Source organism: Scleropages formosus, chromosome 10 (genome assembly GCF_900964775.1).
Source record: "Scleropages formosus chromosome 10, fSclFor1.1, whole genome shotgun sequence".
NCBI classification, from domain to species: Eukaryota; Metazoa; Chordata; class Actinopteri; order Osteoglossiformes; family Osteoglossidae; genus Scleropages; species Scleropages formosus.
The window spans coordinates 21,453,922-21,474,418 of record NC_041815.1 but is presented as its reverse complement, the minus strand read 5'-3'; the positions used below and the strand labels follow the sequence as shown (position 1 = coordinate 21,474,418).

General features: G+C 45.3%; 1 protein-coding gene across 4 annotated transcripts in view; it reads left to right on the top strand.

Annotated features, from left to right (window-relative positions):
- Window positions 1–12,482, top strand: part of dscaml1 (Down syndrome cell adhesion molecule like 1) — a 109,325-nt gene extending 96,843 nt beyond the window's left edge. For 2 of the 4 annotated variants that reach the window (XM_029255841.1, XM_029255839.1), the window contains 13 exons: window positions 297–450; window positions 1,480–1,597; window positions 2,556–2,719; window positions 3,239–3,337; window positions 5,597–5,785; window positions 6,228–6,515; window positions 6,829–6,984; window positions 7,794–7,824; window positions 8,372–8,490; window positions 8,944–9,096; window positions 9,272–9,466; window positions 9,859–10,170; window positions 10,543–12,482. In XM_029255841.1, coding sequence (XP_029111674.1) covers window positions 297–450; window positions 1,480–1,597; window positions 2,556–2,719; window positions 3,239–3,337; window positions 5,597–5,785; window positions 6,228–6,515; window positions 6,829–6,984; window positions 7,794–7,824; window positions 8,372–8,490; window positions 8,944–9,096; window positions 9,272–9,466; window positions 9,859–10,170; window positions 10,543–11,024 — 2,460 coding nt within the window. In that variant the 3' untranslated portion in view covers window positions 11,025–12,482. Of the gene's footprint in view, window positions 1–296; window positions 451–1,479; window positions 1,598–2,555; window positions 2,720–3,238; window positions 3,338–5,596; window positions 5,786–6,227; window positions 6,516–6,828; window positions 6,985–7,793; window positions 7,825–8,368; window positions 8,491–8,943; window positions 9,097–9,271; window positions 9,467–9,858; window positions 10,171–10,542 lie in introns of all 4 variants that reach the window. The other 2 variants (XM_029255840.1, XM_029255838.1) reach the window with 1 other exon arrangement.
- Window positions 12,483–20,497: the final 8,015 nt, after the last annotated feature.

The following is a 20,497-nucleotide window of genomic DNA, read 5'->3' as shown; positions in this document are numbered from 1 at the left end:
GGTATAGCCAAAGGCCATTATCTTACATTATGTCTGCCCTTAAATACAAAATGATCTCCTGTATCTCTTACAGTTTCCTTCCTTCTGTAGCTCCTCGTGACATCAGATGAGTGTAAAGTGGTGACACTTTTTTCTGAGGTCCAAAACACTTTGACTGGATTTGAGAGTGTGAATAAAAAATCATCTATCTGACGCCTGACTCCTCATCTCTGGGGTGCAGTTACAGCCCATAACATTTTGGATAGTGGTGGACAGTGGTGATTGGCTTGTCATTCACCGGTCCTCCTGTGTCGCAGGCACCCAGCGAGTATGAAGCCAACCCAGAGCTGCTCTTCTACCGGATCACGCACCTGACACGCGGGCAGCAGTACCTCATATGGGCCGCCGCCGTCACCACCGCCGGCCGGGGCAACATCAGCGAGAAGGTCACTGTGGAGCCTGCTGGGAAAGGTGAGTCCACCGCTGGGGGAGAGCAGAGGGTTGCAGAGACGCTCCTCCCTCAGTCGCTGCCACCCGCCGTTTATTAGAGCATCTTCTCTCTCCTCCTCCTTACATTCCCTTCTTTGCCCTTTTCCAGCATCCCCTGCTCTCCTTCCCTCCGTGCCCGCTCTCTCCATTTCTCTCCATCCCGGGTGCTACACTGAGTGACAGCTGGCTCTGTTGCAGGAAACACTGTCGTTAATTATGTCGTGAGGAGCAGGGGCCACCAAATTAACTAGCCTGGAAGAGCACGGGGGGGACAGGGAGGGGGAGATGACAGAGAGCGACTTATCCAATACGCAAGACAATGGCGAGCCGAGGGGGGCTGAAGATGGGGGGGGAGCTAATTGATAGCTAGTGGATTATACCAAGGCGAAGAAGCAGAGGGAGACAGAAGGCGAGTCCTGTGTATGCGACCCTTTTCTTTCCGCCTGCTCTTTCGCTCGACTAATGACAAGCTGTAAAAGACCGTCCTCTGGGCTGCCCCACTCAATACGGTATTCAGCAAACACAAGAGGGCAAACATTAAGATGTCAAGTGTGTTTGTGTGTGACACAGAAAGAGGTAGTAGAAGGGTAGGGGCAGACTGTTTGAGTGTGTGTGTGTGTGTGTGTGTGTGTGTGTGGATGTACATGTGTTGCAACTCCTGGCCACTCCAAGGCTCCATTAGAATGACAATGTGTGCTCCGTAGCCATGGCCATTAGCTGACACCACTCACCCTCTCCATCTCCACCTGTTCCCTCTGTCTCTGCCCATAATAGGATATGTTTTTTTTTTTTTTTCTGCTAGGTAGGTGGATCAGTGCTGTTCTGCCTATTAAGGACCCATGTGTTTTTTTTTTTCCAACCCTCACATCTTGTGGCCTGCTGAAGGCGACACTTCTGCACCCGAGTGACTGCAGTGGAATATTATGACATGTCGTACAGAGTGATCACTGTTTTCTGAGCTACTGAAAGACCTAGACGCAATGGGCCGCTTTCCTTTCTGTCTCCACCCAGCGCCGGCCAAGATCCTGTCATTCGGGGGCACGGTGACCACCCCGTGGATGAAGGAGGTGCGTCTGCCCTGCAGCTCCGTGGGAGAGCCCACTCCCACCATCAAGTGGACCAAAGACAGGTCTGAGCAATCCGTCACTCTCCTCCTGCCCTCTATGATTTCCTCATATTTCATCAAATTTTCTCACTCTGTTGCCCTCTGGCCTGGCACTTCAAACTGCAAAGCATTTACTGACCACATAGATACATCTTCACATCCTTTCCTGAAATGAATGGTCCCAGTGGAGTTCTATGGAATAAATAAAGCTTCGACACCTTCTTCATTTTCTGCTCTTTTTATTTAGTTTTTTTCTTTCCTAGTCTGTCTCAAAGTGCCCATTTGTTTGTTGGATTATGGATTTTTAGGAGGGTTCAACAATGCTGATATTTTCTGAATCACAGGTCTTTCCAGCATAATAATACTTTGGCCAATAAATTGCATTCAATCATTCATTTTCGCTAACTGCTTGAGCAGGGGTCTGGAGCCTATCCCAGAATCACCGGGTGCAAAGCTGAGGGGTGGTACACCCAGGATGGGGCACCATTTCATCGCAGGATAGCCACTCACAAACACACTCACTTACCCATTCATGCATGATGGGCAATTTAGAGTGCCCAATCCACCTGAACTGCATGTCTTTGGACTTTGGGAGGAAACCCGGGCAGACACGGGGAGAATATGCAAACTCCGCACAAACTGAACCTGATTGGAACCTATGCCTGAAGAGCCCAGGTGCAGTGAGGTGCCAGTTCTACCCTCTGTGCCTATGTGCCACCCCAATGCGTTATAATACAACACAGTACAACATAATAGAATGCAGTACAAAAGTGACCCAAAGAAGTCATATTAGTTTAATATAGTAACAAATCTGCCCCTTTACTCATGTCATTTCACTCCAGTATTCTTAGAATCTTGCTCTTTCAAGTTATCTGTCTCTTCTTCATGCTCTGCACCTCTTGTTCCTCCTGGTGTGGTCAACCGCTGTGACGTTAGTGAGGCTCCCCTGATTCGCTGTCTGTCCTCTGTGTCTCCGACCCAGTGAGGACTCTGCGATCCCCGTGACGCTGGATGGCCACCGCCTCATCCTAGCCAATGGCACCCTGGTGCTGCGATCTGTGAAAGCCGAGGACTCTGGGTACTACACCTGCACGGCCACTAACACCCTTGGCTTCGACACCATCATCGTTAACTTGCTGGTTCAAGGTGAGAAGCAATCCCAACCCCAGCACTCATTCGAAAAAGAAAAAAACCTCCCACCACGAGCTGGTATTGACACACTTAGTAGAGCACTTTCAGTAAAATAGACTGTGTTGTTTATGTTGCTCTTGTATATAATTACCCCATCTGAACTGTCTCTATGAAAAAATCTGAAAAGTATAAATGGAAACTGTACACACCTTTTCCTCTGACAGTATTTATCCAGCACGATTTCGTTTTTAAAGGCCAGTTTTTCTAAGCAGATAATTGTATATGAATTTCTCATGGCTTGTGCCAAGGACTTCTGTTATTTTACTGGCTGGTTGCTCTCCAAGTAGGTATTATATGTAAAGGACAGGGTACAAATGAATGGTTTTCTTTGTCTCAAATTCCTTGTTGCAGCCGTAATCAGAGTGTTTACCAAAAGTACAAGTATACAGGAAAGTTACTCAGCTCCTCTCACTGTGGTTGTTGGATGGGAAAGTGAAGGAGTTTAACTGTGGTGCATCTGCTCCCCCAATGCAGTGCCTCCTGACCAGCCCCGCCTCACCGTCTCCACCACCTCCACCTCTTCCATCACCTTGGCCTGGGTACCCGGAGACAATGGGGGGAGTTCCATCCGAGGTACCGTGCTCTCGTAGCTCTGGCTGGGGGATCCTGCTTTCCTTGTTCTACAGTCTTACTCATCCATACAGCTGGATATACAAGGGTAAGTCGAAAAGTATCTGCAGTAATGTTTATTAAAAAAGTTTACATTATTGCGGATATTTTTTGACTTACCTTATAAATTTGTAAGATTCGGCTAGAGCTTGAGGATGTGGTCTCAATCGCTGCTTCTCAATCTGGTTGCTAGGGCATGTTCTCAACCCCTACCAGTATGTAGACCTGAGTGAGCCTGGAGTGGTCAGTGGACAGTCTGTTTGTCAGTCTGGTAGTGAACCCTTGCAGCTGTGTGCTTATTTCCTTATGTAATCTGGTATAACTACTAGAGCAATGGCTTTAAAATCTGTAGGTCCCTGGTTCAAATCCTACCTCTTGCTGCAGTATCCTTGAGCAAGAGACCTCCTCTGGATTTAAACAGTAAAAATCACCTAGCTGTATAAATGGTTAACTCATTGCATGTAGCTTAGTTTACAAACACAACTTTTTAAGTCTCCTTGGACAAAGGCTCCTGCTGTGTGACCCAGCCACCTCTCTGTATACATTTACATGTATTCATTAAGCAGACGCTTTTCTCCAAAGCGATGTACATCTCACAGGACATACAATGTGTGCACGTGTAAGCATTTAGCCCCCTTTATTTGTCACCGTTTTTTGCACGTGTCGCTGTGTTTTTCCTCAATGATTGTGTCTGTATACCAGCCTTTGTTCATCTTGCTTTTTCATGTCATGCCCTGTGTCTGTCTGGTTGCCTTTAATGGAGCTCTTGTGTCAGAGTGTTTTCCTCACGCTTGTTGCATTGTGTCTTTGTTCATCTACATCTGAGAAAATCCTTCTTCTTTTATTAGTTTTGTAAAGTCATCCTAAACAGTCATTAGGCAAAACCGTGACGCTGGCAAAAAAAAATGCCAGCCAGTTAGCCAGTTCTCCTATTTCTCTGTCGGCGCTTCCCGGGATCCGAGTTAAATAGCTCCTGATAACGACTGACGACATTATATTGTGCTCGCATTTACATAAGCCTCCAGTCAGCTTATTTCTAAGGGAAGCTGAGGCAGACAGTATCGCAAGTAATATTGTTGCTCCTAGATGACTATATCGGTTCTCCCAAGACAATCAGGAACATTGCGACATGCGTAGTGCATTATCGCCCCCTTGCAGTAACCTCTAGAACTGTTCTTCAGCTGTATCGGAGAGTTTGTTTCACGAGAAACAACATTTAAAATCCCTTGTTGATTGCTCATGGCCTGATGTAATACATATTACAAATACCTGCTTCATACGCTTTATGAAATGCTATTTGTAATACATGAATTATCTGGCTAATTTATATATCACCTTTTTGACCATGAAAGATGTATGGTTTGAAGATCATAGAGAATATTGGTGGTCTTCTTAGCTCGGGTTGATGGTTGAGGTGTTCGGTTGTTCACCGAGCTTGGCATTTAGGTTGCAAACGTTTCATCGCCAGTCGAGGTGATGTCGGCGAACAACCGAACACCTCAAGGTATATGCTGTTTTCATGTTTGAGGATTTCCACTGCTCCTTCTCCTTAATTTAAGGGGGAAAAAAAATCGAATTTCGGTGTTTCTGATTTAATTTCATCCCATGTCCACCCTGGATCCGCCATGACTCCTTAAAGACCTCTCATTGCTGCTTTGGAGACTATCCTCAACCCTTTGCTTTCCATGTGTATTATAGGAGGTTAGAGTAAGTGCTATTGAGTTCGAATTGATCAGCACTGGTGTGGGTTTCATGGTAAGGGAGGGTACAGAAGTTATTTACCTTTAACTTCTTCCATGCACATCATTGAACCTTGAGAGTAAACCCATAAGAACCCGGAGAGGACAAGCAAACTCAAACCCGAGACCCAAAACTGCCACCCAGGTGCTGTGGGGCACCAACACTGTGTGGTTTGCCCACTGTGTGGTCAAAGGTATACAGCACATGGGCAATCTGATAGGCCTGTAGGTGGCGCTGATGCCTGACACTTGGGCATAGCTTGGATGTGCGTGGCTATCTGAGCAAACCAACAGAATTCTGAGGAGAATGAGCTTTGAGAATCCAGCATATGACTCATTTGACTCTCACTATGGAGATTCTCATGAGATTGATTTGCTTTGCTGGTCCTCAGAACCAGTCTCTTGGTGTCTCTGGGTCTAAATTGATTGTCCATCTTGGCTCCAGGAGGTGTAAACCTTTGCACTTCCTTCCCCCTCCGGCCAGGCTTTGTCCTGCAGTACTCGGTGGACAACACGGAGGAGTGGAGGGATGTCTTCATCAGCTCCAGTGAGCGCTCCTTCAAGTTGGACAACTTGCGCTGCGGCACCTGGTATAAGGTCAAGCTGGCGGCAAAGAACAGCGTGGGGGCCGGCCGCATCAGCGAGATCATTGAAGCCAAAACACACGGCCGGGGTGAGGGAGGCGTATGTGAGAGTGAACCGTGCCGCCGACACGTCCGTTAGATACGCTGCAGGAACCGTGGCTGTCGATCACAGACAGTGAGTCACGCAGAAACACACTCTGAGACCACGACAGCGATTCTGACTCATGCAGACACACTGACACTGTACGAAAATAGAACGATACCCTGATAGACACTCTGATATATGCAGAGACACGGATGCAAGAGAGAAATAGATTGACACCCAGATACAAATTGACTCATAGAAACACAGTGATAGTACGGAGTCATTGACTTGGCTCTATTTGCTTCTCGGTTGTAGTGCCATAGTGAGTGATAGTACCAGCACTCTCATAATGGCAGGAGCGCATATATCTCGAAGCCACCATGAGGTCAGCAGTCAAACAAATGACCAGCAGGGCTGAGATTTGAGCATCCCCCTTCTTTCCACAGAACCCCAGTTCAACAAGGACCAGCCGCTGTTCACGCACATAAACTCCACACACGCCCGCCTCAACTTGCAAGGCTGGACCAGTGGCGGCTGCCCCATCACGGCCGTTCTCCTCGAATTCCGGCCCAAGGGCACCTGGGCATGGCAAAGCCTACGCACCAATGCCTCGGCCGATGTCTTCCTGGCCGAGCTGCGGGAGGCCACCTGGTACGAGCTGAAGATGAAGGCCTGCAACAGCGCCGGCTGTGGGAACCAGAGTTCCCAGTTTGCAACACTAGACTATGATGGAAGTGAGTAGTGCTCCGTGGAGGACAAGAGGTGTGGGGAAGTGAGTTGGGGGGGAGTCACAGACACAAGCTGCTGAGTATCTGCATATTAATTGAAATCATAGTTGATGAGAACATATTGCTGTCAATTTGCTAACCTGTTCTCTTGACCAATGTCTCTGAATGAGAAGCTGTAGACAACGCTGGGTTGTCGACAGAACACTGTTGACGTATCCAGAAAACTGCAGTATGTTTTTAAGTTTGATTGACTGTCGTGTTTCCAAGGAGAACAGAAACATCACTTCTGCCCTCGTTCTGCCTCGGCATCCCACCACAGGTACCATCCCACCCATCAAGTCGGCACGAGGAGAGGGTGATGATGTGAAGAAGCTGTTCACCATCGCGTGTCCTGTCATTCTGGTCACCGTTGGACTGGCCCTCCTTTTTATCATCCGCAAGAAACGCAAGGAAAAAAGGCTAAAGAGGCTGCGGGGTGAGAGCTGGGGAGGAGGAAAGTCAGAGTACAGTAAATTAAGTAATGAGGAATGAAACAAATGCTCTTCTATTGGTTTTAAAGTCTCCAATAAACCTGCATCTCACTTTGAGTGAGAGAATCTGAAAAATTAATGCACGTTGAAGAGCTGGAGAGGGAATTCATACCAGGATATGACAGGATAGGTAAGGATAAGATAACACTTTATTAATCTCTGCAGGGAAATTCAGACACACAGCAGCAGCTCGACATGACATGTTGGACAGTTATACCAACAAAGTAAGAAAATAACAAATGGTAACAAATAACAAATCATCATTAACAAGTTACAGTCACGCTAAACAATGATTAAATCAAAACAGTGCAACAACTCAACATACTCAACGCACAACCTTGCTTCACCACACTGAGGAGTTAACAGGACTGTAACTGGCATTATGCAGACAGATGACTGCTGGTAAGAGTGACTCCCAAAGCGGCTCTTTCATGACTGAATGATCCTTTTACTAAAGAAGCTCACGGTGATCACTTCATGGAGGGGACGTGAGCCATTGTCCATAATGGACTCCAAGTTCCTTCTCATCCTGGTTTCTCCCACTACCTCCACAGAGGTGTCAGACCCATAACAGATAAAAACGGAGGCAGAAAAATGCATAGGAATGAACATATGCATTAGCTTAGGATGATAACCAGGATCTCAAAACAAGGAGGTTTTGCATTAAACCTTTCTAGAAATCTCTACTTTCAACAGTTGTCTATGCTCTACTGTATGCCTTCAACTAAAAATGTTACTTTTCCGATGTTTGCAGATGCCAAGAGCCTGGCTGAGATGCTCATCAGGTAAGGCCTCTGGTTTGACAGATTGAATCACTGAGGTTGCTGGTCCTACTTTAACATTCTTGCAAGGCCAAACAAACCTAATCTGACATTCAGCCAAGAGCTGGGCACAAAAAGTTTACATGTTAACATTTCTTTTTTCTGTGTTCTAGATTGCTTCTCCCCTCTCACATTACATTTTTGCAAAAATCTAAAAAAAAACTGTGCAGATTCTTAGCTATGAAGAGCAACAATGTTGGACCAACTTTTCTGGCCACATCTTAATACTTGCTTTCTGTTGATGATCCAGAGCTGGGGAAACGTCTATAGACGAACACTGACGTGGCAGGAGCGTTAGGGACTTGCATAATCTGTCAGAGTGCCTGGCAGAAGTTGACAAAACTGTAACAAGTATTGATGAAAGTGGCAAGGCTCTTGCCTGACTCCCACTTACTTTAAGACTTACACAAACCTCTGGTTTTGCTCGCCAGCTCCCAGAGTGCTCTGTAAAGCAGAGTGGTGAAGGCAGTGGAAATACTCTTTTGCTTGTCTTCCTTGTGTCCCGGAGCAGTAAGAACAATCGCAGCTTCGACACCCCGGTGAAGGGGCCCCCACAGGGGCCGCGGCTCCACATCGACATCCCCCGCGTCCAACTGCTTATCGAAGACAAAGAGGGCATCAAACAGCTTGGTCAGTGGGGTTTGGAAAGGGAAGGGAAGGGATGAGGAGAGAGGGGAATGGAACAGCATGAGAAGTGCAGGGAAGGGAAATGGGGACAGTAGTCACTTACATGGGAGGTTGTGAGCGAGTTGAAAAGTTCAGACCCAGGACAAAAAGGTACTGGAGAAAGGGGCAAAGGTGGAAGACTATGGCTATAAAGGAATACGAGAGGCCCTGGGGGAAAAACGTGCGGTAGATTAGAGGTGGGAAAGAATTAGTGGCTAGATTGTAGGTATGGTTACAACTTTTAGCTAAGAATGGATGCTTACCTGACTCAGCTGTCAAACACATTTTTTAAATGCCCTATTGCTTTAATTTGTTTGTGCTTTCAGTAATGTGATGTAGACATCCATTTTTGTATATGATGATATCCATCGATATCACGAAACAGTTGTGAATGACTAGCAAATTTACTTTGGACAGGTGAAGACAAGGCCACTATTCCGGTGACGGACACTGAATTCAGCCAGTCGGTGAATCCACAGAGCTTTTGCACAGGGGTGTCTGTGCATCACCCTGCCCTCATTCAGAACACAGGCCCGTTGATTGACATGTCAGACATCCGACCAGGAACAAGTAAGTTTTACACTCAGGGACACATATCGGAAAGGCTTTAGTAGAAATAGCAGTTAAAGCATTTTCCTTAGATGGGTAATATGACAATCAGCATATTAGCATGCGGACACATTGTTAAAAGGTCAAGTATAAATTAAAATCGATGCACCTCTCCATCTGCTCCCTTTCCCCCAAGACCCTGTGTCTAGAAAGAGTGTCAAGTCAGCCCACAGCACCCGGAACCGCTACTCGAGCCAGTGGACGCTGACCAAGTGCCAAGCGTCGACTCCGGCCCGCACCCTCACCTCTGACTGGCGCACCGTGGGCTCCCAGCACGGCATCACTGTGACCGAGAGCGACAGCTACAGCGCCAGCCTGTCGCAGGACACGGGTGCGGCCGGCTGGCAGACCCACACACTAACAGACAGGCTCTCGCACGCATTAAGCGTAGAAGCACATCCTCTTGCAGATATACTCCTATTGCGCACACATTCACACTCACTCGCTCACACCTTCTCTTTCTTCTTCATGCACAGTCTCACACATGTACATGTTCACTTGGACTCGCTGCTCACTCTCCTTCTCAGCCACAGAGTTCTTAAAGGCAATCGCATTTGTGAGCACTTGAAGAACTAATGCAAAAATGCAAGTGGTAATACTTTTCATAGGTATTATGCAGTTATTTAGACCGGCTCTTACACCACAGCTTAACAAGGATTCTGAAGAGATCTTATAAATTCGAAATGCCAAGGTTACCGAATTTCTTTCTCACTCTTTTTTCAGACAAGGGGCGCAACAGCATGGTGTCCACAGAGAGTGCCTCCTCCACCTATGAGGAGCTGGCCCGTGCCTACGAGCACGCCAAGCTGGAGGAACACCTGCAGCACGCCAAGTTTGAGATCACCGAATGCTTCATCTCAGACAGCTCCTCCGACCAGATGACAACCGGCACGAACGACAACGCCGACAGCATGACCTCCATGAGCACTCCCTCCGAGCCAGGGATCTGCCGCTTCACCGCCTCCCCGCCAAAACCACAAGACTACGACCGTGGCAAGAATGTGGCCGTTCCCATCCCCCATCGCGCCAACAAGAGTGAGCGCTGCCCGGGCCTGCCCTCTGTAGTAGTGCCACGAAAAGTCCAGCTTCATTTCTGACGAAATTGATCAGTGGCTGCTGACGCTATTCCTGATGCTGGTATTAAAGGATGTAGCAGTGCAGTGATAGCTTTGAATCACAAATGGAGCTCTTTTTCCGGTTCGGTTTTTCAGCTTTCTCTCTTTCCAACTCCATATTTTCGCTGACTGCTATGAAGGCTATACTGGGAATTTATTCAAAAATTCTGACGCTACAGTGTTCAGAAGTGAACCAGAAAAGTTTTCCTTTTCCTACTACGTAAATGTCATTCACTGCGTTTATATATTCTGATTCATCTTGTAATTTCTCTGTGTGCTTTTTTTTTGGCAGGTGACTACTGCAATCTTCCCCTCTACATGAAGACAGATCCTTTCTTCCGTAAGCAGCCAGAGCTGCACGACCCCTGTCCCGTGGTGCCCCCCCGCGAGGCATCCATCCGAAGCTTGGCTGCCAGGGCCTACCACACGCAGGCGCGCCACATGACTTTGGACCCCGGCAAGCAGCAGGCTCTCACACTGGGTCATGCTGCGCTCAGTGGTCTGAGCACAGGTGGGGCTGTAGGAGGATTAGGGGGCAGTTCAGGCACTGCCACGCTGCCCCAGAGGACTCTGACCATGCCCGGCCCCTCGACCCAGGGCACCGCCGCGACTGCCGCCCCTGCGACGGCTAACGCGGGCTCCGGTAGTAATCCCACTTCTGCCACCAAAATTGCTGGCTCCAGAGACTCCCTGCTGGAGAGCAGCTCATCTGGACTGGGCAGACTTCAGAAGCAAGGAGCTGGGGCATACTCCAAGTCTTACACGCTGGTGTAGGCAACTGGAGCTGAGGAGAAGGCGACGGGGGGCATGCACGCACTTGGGGCCTCGACTCAGACTGGGCTTTCGCTGTTCTCAATACACAGTCGGCACAGAGGCGGTTGAAGACCTGACTGGTACAGTAGTTGGGTTTTAATAGCACAGGTGCTCCCTTCACTCTGTCTCGCTTTCCCTCTTTCTTTCTCCATTTTCTCTCCTTTTTTCCTGGAGATATGCCAAACCCAGGATCATTGCCACTGTCGCAGATTCTTAAATCCTTATATCCTCCTACTGCTGACTTCTCTCTCAAACTTTCTCTCCTGTGCTATCTCTGCTTCTCACTTTCACAGAGGACAGCTCGAAACTTATGCACAAAACCCTTTCCACATGTGCTCGCATTATTTCAAGTTCCAAAGTTAGGGAAAATCCAGCATAGGAGGCAGATATTTTTCACTTATACTGGCCTACATATTTTTAGACTGCCAGAAGTGTTTCTCTTCACTTACTGTAAACTCTCCAGATAAAAGAGATGCACTGCTGCGGAAAGCGCTTCTACACGAAGACCTTCGGTGTCCCTGCTCTCTCCGATTTCCCTCGTTCCCTTAATCTCCCAGCCTCGACGCATTTTACAAACAATTCAAAGCTTCTGGCCTCAGCTGCCCGTTTGAATCTGCAAGATTTTTTTCATGCAAATGATGACACAATATACAGTATTGCTGACTTTTTTAACAAACAGAAAAAAATTAGAAGTACGGGATTATCTTCAAGGAGGACAAACCGGAGCCGTTTTTCTGAAGGTTTTTCTTTTTTCAAAAATATAAACTCGTGTGCACTAAAGGGGGTGAACAGAACCTAAGAACTGCCGCAAGCCTACGTGTGTGCGTGTATGTATATGTGTAAATATATATGTATACGTGTGATCAACACACGCCGGAGGACCCTTTCGAATCAAGTGATTACTCTCCTCACTTTTTGGCTGAAGTCTTTATCAGAAGTCGTGCGTTTCCTTTGGTCCCCTGTCCGCCCTTGAGAATTCATGGAATGGAGTCGCAATTGAGCATAAAATGGCTGCCGGAGCTACATTGTCCGTTGCACGATTCACATGCTTTTTTTATTCTTTTGGTTTGTTCCCCCCAGTGTGTCTGTGACCATGCATTTTGTCTTTATTGGGTGTGGGGGACAATGAGGATACAACATTTGTGCTTTAGTGTCTCGCTCTGCGCGTCCATCCATCCATCCCCCACCCCACCTACCCACCCACCCCTCCACCCCCCTTCGATGCCGTGCTCTTAAGTCTCACTGTGATTGGTTCATAGCCTCTCCTCTACAGAAGGACTCACAGAGAGGTAGATGGACACAGAGGGACGGAGGACAGAGATCTGCAGCAGCGGAGCAGCCTTTCTGCATTTCTTTGCCTTCTTTTAGTTCCACGTTGTTTGGAAAAATTCACATTATTTCAGCCTGTCTTCAGCAAGTTTTCCCAGTTTTCTACAATGCACTCTTCTGAAGAAAGTATTTAAAAGGACAGTTTTTGCATTTCTGGGGTGGGGGGGGGGGGTGGGGGGTTACATGGTAGATGATGGCATCCATTCGGAATGAAAGATGTTGGTGTTTTTAGCTCTGTTTGTCTTTTTAGAAACGAAATAATTGTTTTTCTAATATCCTTATTTTCCCTCTTACTGAATACCCAAAGCCTATTCATGTTGCATTGAGAAAAGAAAAATACCGTAAGGATTTCAATTGAGAACTTCTCATCAGGGCTCCTGCAATACAAAAAAATATATATTATAATATGTGAAACCTAAAAAAAAGATATACATATATATATTTCTATCTAAATATATAGAGAAATATATAAATGGTGGATAAAATAAATGTAAGATGTAAAGCTGTGTTAATTAAAAATATTTACGAGACAATCGTTTAGTGTGAAGAATTGTAAAGAAGTGTAGGACAGTGAGGACGAGAGTGGGGAGAAAGTCATTAGGTGGGTAGCAAAAGGATGACAGGAGGCGAGTGTGGAGCGAGCGAGAGCGAGTATGATAGTGAGAGTATTGAACGTGAACTGGGCTCGTCCGCTCCTGGGGTTAACTGGGATCCTGCAGACAGGCAGACAGCAGAGTGGTGAGGTTTCCAGGTGCACTAACTACGTACGGTCCTGCGCATCCAGTCTGTGATGTGGGGATTAATTAGCCTGCAAGGCTTTACTACCATATACATAAAACTGAATGCGACGATGAATACAAAATAATAATATTGAGAGGTTTATCAATTCAGTTAAAAATTCAAAATGATAGAAACAACTTGAAGGCCTTGAGTACTCTCGAAAAGACAAAACGTGAACGGAGCATAAAAAGTTAAAGACACCTAGGTGATCCGATTGATTGAGCTTTGGTTTTCTATTGTTTAGACTGGTTTCCAAAAATCGTTTTGGCCGCACATCAAATTTTCGTGCTTTGGCAGTGTGTCACTTATCTGTCAATCTCTTGCATGTTCGCAAGCTGTTTCGAAACTAACGGGAACCCACAAAGCCCCGGGAGCCCAGACTTGACCAGGTCCGGAACCATCCTGGACTATTTGAGTCCGCAAGTAAAGAGGAGTCGCGGTGCACGTCTATCCAGCTCATGGAAGAGACGAAATGAAAGGGAGGAAAGCGAGCGGAATGAGAGTGCTGGATGGGAAGTGTTGAACAGTCATCGCTCAGGTGGGCAGCAAACCCCTAAATTACTGTGATTCCACTTGGCCCGAGCAAGGCCAGGAAGGGTCACTGCAAAAGAAAGGGGAAATATAGACTTCAGGGACAGATCATAGCTGCTTGCACACAGCACCATCACTTTGTGCGGCGTAGATACAGCCGTGCAGCACATCCACGCAGCATATCCACCAGACTCTGGATCTAATATATATATATATATATATATATATATATATATACACAATATCCTGATTTTCCCAAGAGTTCATCTCTGTTAACATAAGGGTAAACTCCAGCACATACAATCCACAGACAACCTGACAAAAATCAAGCTCGGCTCCGTTGACCACGGCGCTCATTCTGCAAGTGCCCAGAGCAGCCCAAGCATTTCCTGTAGGCAGAAACACGTCACTCCTAGTGCTCTGAGAAAAATTCTGGGCATATTTTCCTGATATATATTCTTGAATAAAAATCATCAGTTCCTCAACACCAAAATGAGTTCATAACGCGTGATGGGTACAGTAATATATTTTAATTCCAGACCCTAATATGTTGTTTCAATTATAAGAGCTTAAATATTAAATGCTACTTCTGATGTCCTGCAGTCAGCAGGCAGATCAGTGTGTTTTGTTTTTAATTATATGTAGATATGGTATTTTTCGTTCTTATTGCAGTTTATTCATGTCGACTTTATTTATTCCTGGTTATCAGTGAGGCAGTGGTGTCAGGATAAGGAGCAGGCCAGTTAAGTGAATTGAAATCAGGGACGTCCTCCTCCAACCAGTCGCACAAAAGAGCTATGTGGAAACTGGACGGAGCCAGGAGACAATCCCCTTTATCTACCCACATCACCCTGCCCGTTTTCTTTTCTACAATTAGATCCTGCTTCTCTCCGCCTCTTCCCCTCTCAACATTATTTATAACCAACAACTAAAAACTTGTGTACATACAAAACGGTTTTGTATAAATAACTATTTTCGTCATCTCCAGAATAAACCAGGGCGCAGCTTAAGGTTTCGTGTATCTAAAAACGTGGGGTATGAAAAAGAAATAAAAAATAAGAAAAAGAATTTAGACAATAATTTCTGAATGGGGTAGAGTAACCCAGAATAGGGAATAATGTCTGACTCTTACTTTTCTCTTTTTTTTTTTTTTTTTTTTGATAATTTTATTGCATTTCTTTTGATTTTATGTTACTGACTGTTTTTTTAAGGTCTTTTATTTACATTTTTTTTGCTTTTCTTGAAGAAAAAAGGCATTGCATGCACTGAATATTTTGCTGGTTAAAAAAGAAAAAGGAAAACAAAACAACAAAAACTGATAAAGAAAAAATACAGAAGGGATTCCTTAACTTTTATTGAAAAGTTGCTTCTGTTTGCAATTGCTTGTGTTTAACTATACATTCTTTTCTATAAAACCAAACAAAAAGAAAAAAAAAGAGTATTCCAACACCTTGTGCAATAAAGCTATCTTTCTATGAATGAGGTCTTTTGTCCCTCTTGTAATTCGGGATGCACTGTGTGGAGGCTGATAACACCGTGTCTCAGGTCCAGAATAAAACATAAACCAGTCATTTTGGGAACACATACTATGCGTCCCTCTCTTGCCTATCCAAGCAGCTGACAGCATGGGAATAAATGTGGGGTATGAGGACCATAGCCCCCCCCCCCCCCCCCCCCATAGACAATTTTTACACAGCAGATGAGTATCCTAAGATGAAGTTAGCAGGTAGCACAGTGGACAATGTATGGTATGAAATTACATGTTGTGGTGCCTTAAATAAAACCAATAGATCATTTGAAAAGACTTCTATCGATGTGAATATTAGTACCTTTATTTCATTATGTCTTTCACGCCTCCCCATACTCCAATAAACTGAAATCTGGAGTTTGGACACGATAGGTTATATGTTCACCAAGATCATGTGCTCATGTGGAGTCTATAAGTATGCTGTTGGCATCTCGCTCAGGGAGAGAACTGCTGTTCTGAAGACCTGATGCAAGCAGGATTGTTGATGGCTTTATTTAGGACGAAACCGAAGGTCTTCACCTGATGCGAAAGCATCTTTCCTCTACACGGCAGCAGGGCCGCACTTAAAAACAGCGCCCTCGGTCTTGTAGAGGTAGAAGATGTACACACGCTCACACCTGAGCATGGAAAAAACACTGCGTTGTCACTATGAACCTGCACTGAGAAGCACGATGAAAACATGCATCCTTTACCTGTTCAAGGCGCATGTGGGTTCTTTCTTGCACTTGTGCATGTGGACAGTTGTGTGTGTGTGTGTGTGTGTGTGCATCTTCCATGTTCAAATGTATCTATCTATGTGGAACTGTGAATGTTTGCATTTGTGTGTCAGCATAATGGTGAGAGGAGTTCTGATCCAGGTCCTGGTGTCCCCCAGTGTATGTTGGTCTTCCTAGCTGAGCTGTTAAGTTACCTTGAAAGACCTGGTCTTCAAACAAATCACACAAATCACAGGCAAACTGAATACATTAGTTAACAGCTTCCTAAGCTTTTAATATTGTTAAACAAAATTTATACTGAGAAACATCCACGATGGGTAAGACATGAGAGAACTTGCTGGTACATCTGTGCCAATAAAATATGTTCCTTCTATTTAAAGGAATGGTTTATTAAAATTAAAACAATAAATTAATTCTGAATTAGGAATAAAGTGCTCGCTTGTGTTTTCAAATCATGAACTCTACATTGGACGCATTTTATGAGGCAGAAAGGGAATATAGAACGTGTTCTTTTGCTATTATAGGTAGTCTAGCAGGTCCTCTGCTAGAGCTGTTGGGTTAACGTGATTTAAACTGTCTCATTAATTTACTGAGCCGCTCAATCAAAGCTAATTAATTACAAGTTCAGCTGCAACAAAAAGCCAGCATGCACAGGGCTTGGTGTGTACATGAAGCGAACGCGTGGGTCCCAGCGGCAACAGACTGGCGGGCGCCTCTCTTTCACCACTGGTTGTGGTTCTGGTTCTGTTTCTTCTGCTGGTACTTCCTGTACTGGGTCTGGATGGTGGTGGCAGCCTTGTCCTTGCAGCTCGGCCCTATAGGACACTGACAGGTGTTCGATGACGAATCTGTGTGAAGCAGGCAGAGAGTGGAGACCGGCTGTTTAGTGATGCTCGCTCTTACAGATTTCAGGTGATGCACCTCGCTTAGTGAAATACCAGGTGCCCTGAGGTGCACACACACACACACACATTTTCAGAACCGCTTGTCCCATACGGGGTCACGGGGAACCGGAGCCTAACCCGGCAACTCAGGGCGTAGGGCTGGAGGGGGAGGGGACACACCCAGGACGGGATGCCAGTCCGTCGCAAGGCACCCCAAGCGGGACTCGAACCCCAGACCCACCGGAGAGCAGGACTGTGGTCCAACCCACTGCGCCACCGCACCCCCCCCCCTCCCCCCGAGGTGCAATCTCGGTCAAAAGTTAGAGTACACTTGCTTGGAACTGCTTTTTTTTCTTTGTTGGCAACGTTTTACGTACAGGTCAATAGCTGGGGTTATCCTTTACTTTTCTTCTTTGCCACATAGCTCTTGTGCACTTCTGAGGTGTGCACAACTAGCTGCAATCCTGGTGGAAGGGAATGCCTCTGAAATATGACAAAACAGCCAAGCTAATTGAGATCACAATGGTCTTGGTAAAGATCGCCAACTGTGTGACCAGCAAAGCAACCCCAGACCATGACAATGCCCCCTCCATGCTGGACAGTGCAAACCACACAGGGATATTTCATGTACTCACCCTCTCTATGAGTTGCAAGTAGTCAGCAAACATGACAAATTTAGACTCATGCGCCCATAAAATAAGTCTGGTTTTAAGCATATGTACTCAAACTTTTGACTGGCATTGCAGCATACAGTTAGGTTGACTTTCATACAGCACTTAAAAGCTAAGGCTCAGTGAAAAACCTCTCCAGCTTTTAGGGCTGGACCTGTGCAACCTTTCTGTAGGCTTTTGCAGGAGTTCTCGATGAACATTTGTGTTGCACAGCTTTACTCGATCACCCTGATAACTGTTCAGTGCCTCTATTTGTCTCCATTTGGCTCAGACTCTTTTATCATAGTAGCGCTGATTTTCTTTCAACATTTCCAAGATCAGGAAAATATGCTGGAATTAACCTTTGTAATTTGCTGTATTGTCTCTCAAACCTGGAACCGCAGAGGTGTTCAGAAGCGAGCTCATTTGAGCACTACTGCAGATGCAGGAAACCACATGATAACACGTATAATCCTTTGGTGAGAAATCGGCAGGGGGAAGCCGATCATTTTAGTCCAGCTGTGAGACCTTGGTTCAGCAGCAGGGTTATTTTTTCCGAAGAACAATTTCAAAGACCATTCTCCATTGTTTTATTTTAGCGGCTTATTAAAAACTCCCATCCTATAGATGCTTTTCATTGTTAATGTCATAAACCTTAGGGGGGCTTGCTGAGCTTTAGAAGCTGTCCACTAAATTCTGCAATTTATGGGTTTGCTTTCAAATGTTCAAATGTTTCAAAAGACTACAGGTTAAGAGATCAGCAACCTAGGGCCCAGAGTAAAAAAATCCTTACGACTAAGGTACTTTGTTAAAACATCTAGTTCTGGTCTTACATTGATGCTCATGTGATTTGTCGCATGACTATGTCCGTAAATGACTACTATGGATTAATCAGCAGACCTCATATGTAAAATATTTCATGAAGAAGATGTTACAGCACACGTAGCTAGTAGCTTCACCGTTTTTTTTTTCTTAGCTACATCTTTTTGGACGAGCTCTGACATTGGCATTTGTGTGTCCCCAGCTAAGCCAGCTGGAGCGCAGGAGTGAGATCACAGCCACAGGGCCGCAAGGAGGGGAGCCGAAGGAGACAAACCGGGAGACGCTCAATCCAATTAGAACCCGTCTTAGTGCAAGCTGCTTGACTGCTGAGGATTACGCGCCACACGCTGGCCGTGTCTCCTTTTAGGTTGCAGCCAAAGCCACATTACCGTAAGAGTGACCATGCGCTCAAAGTAAACATGTGACTTTCCTTGAAATCCAGTCAGAGATAGTCAGACACAAATTGTACCACTTATCCACGCTAACTGCTCAGTGACAGTCATGAAACTGCTGTTACTACTAATACTTTTAACTACTACAACTGTTACTAATACTACTACTACTTCTTCTGCTACTACTATTCTTCCACATCCACTATTATTATTATTATTATTATTATTATTATTATTATTATTACATTTACATTTGTTCATTTAGCAGCTGCTTTTCTCCAAAACAATGTACATCTCATGGAAGATATGATGTGTGCATTACATTAGCAGGAAGAGAGACTTAGATGCAGGCGTGTGATTCTAAAGAATAGCTTGTTACTTTTCACCATGTGAACCCATGTACATCACACCAGTAGCTGCGTAAAACTTTATCCGAATATAGACAATTCCTAATCACATTCCCAATTTTATATAGATATAATAAACATTTACATTACACGAGTAACTGCGTGAAGGTTTATCATGTTCAGCAGGTATGATCTCAAAGTTATAGAGCATGAACATTTACACATTACATGAACTTAAGAGATCATGGGAGAAGTAAATTATTATATTCACTATTAATAATTAAGGCAACAATAATAATAATAATAATAATAATACACACACATTTTCTGAACTGCTTGTCCCATACCGGAACCTAACCCGGCAACACAGGGCGTAAGGCCGGAGGGGACACACCCAGGACAGGACGCCAGTCCGTCGCAAGGCACCCCAAGCGGGACTCGAACCCTAAACCCACTGGAGAGCAGGACCCGGTCCAACCCGCTACGCCACTGTGCCCCCTACAGTAATAATAATATCATCTTGCAAATGGTACGCATGCAAAATTTTATCTGTGGGATTATGGAACTTAATCATTCTCCATCTTAAAACAGAATTAGACATTCTGCTTTTTGTCGCAGATGTCTTGGTTCTTGCTGGGGTTTACAGTAAGGAAGTGAATCATATCCCTTTTGAAACCCACCCTTCCTGAATCCACTCCCACTGTTCCTCCGGAGACCGTCAAGCTGAAAAACACAACACACACTGTTAGCACTGAAGGCATGGGTTACAACAGGGTACAGCACATTTTTCTCCATGCGTGCAAATTTCCTCTTGAAGTATGTGCACTCTCTCAAAAATATCACCTAGCAGAAACGATTATATCAATGTGAGATCATCAGCTCAGACCATCAGACAGAAAGCTGGAAAAGTGGCAACTGAAGAGTGATTCAGACGATTGAAACACTCACACCTGCTGTTACGTCACGCCACCCGCACACATATGTGCGCAGGAAGTGCTTTTATTCACGTTTGCTCTGCCTCGTGCGCCTTATCACAGAAATGATTAGTGTTTTCCGGGAACAAACATCACACTCATACTTCTCATCATTAATCTGAAAACCATGACTTCTTTGCATACCAGCAATACATCGAGGGATCAAGAATGTATGCCCTGACTTTTACCTTCATGCTTCTAATGTCTGAAGAGCCTCACAGTCAGTAGAGCTGTATTTTATTTCTTGGCCAACTGTGAAATTATATCATTGAAATATAATTGATCATAGTCCAGTTCATGGGTATTACTGCAATGTATTTGTCAGTCAAGAAGCCACACGTAGAAATTATGCCTATGGTACATTGCAATACACCTTATACTGCTGGAGACAGATAGCTTAGATGATTTTATTCCTAGACACACATTCTTATAAATAACCCTCCGGGCATCTGTGTAGCTAGCAAAAGGTGACGATTAACAA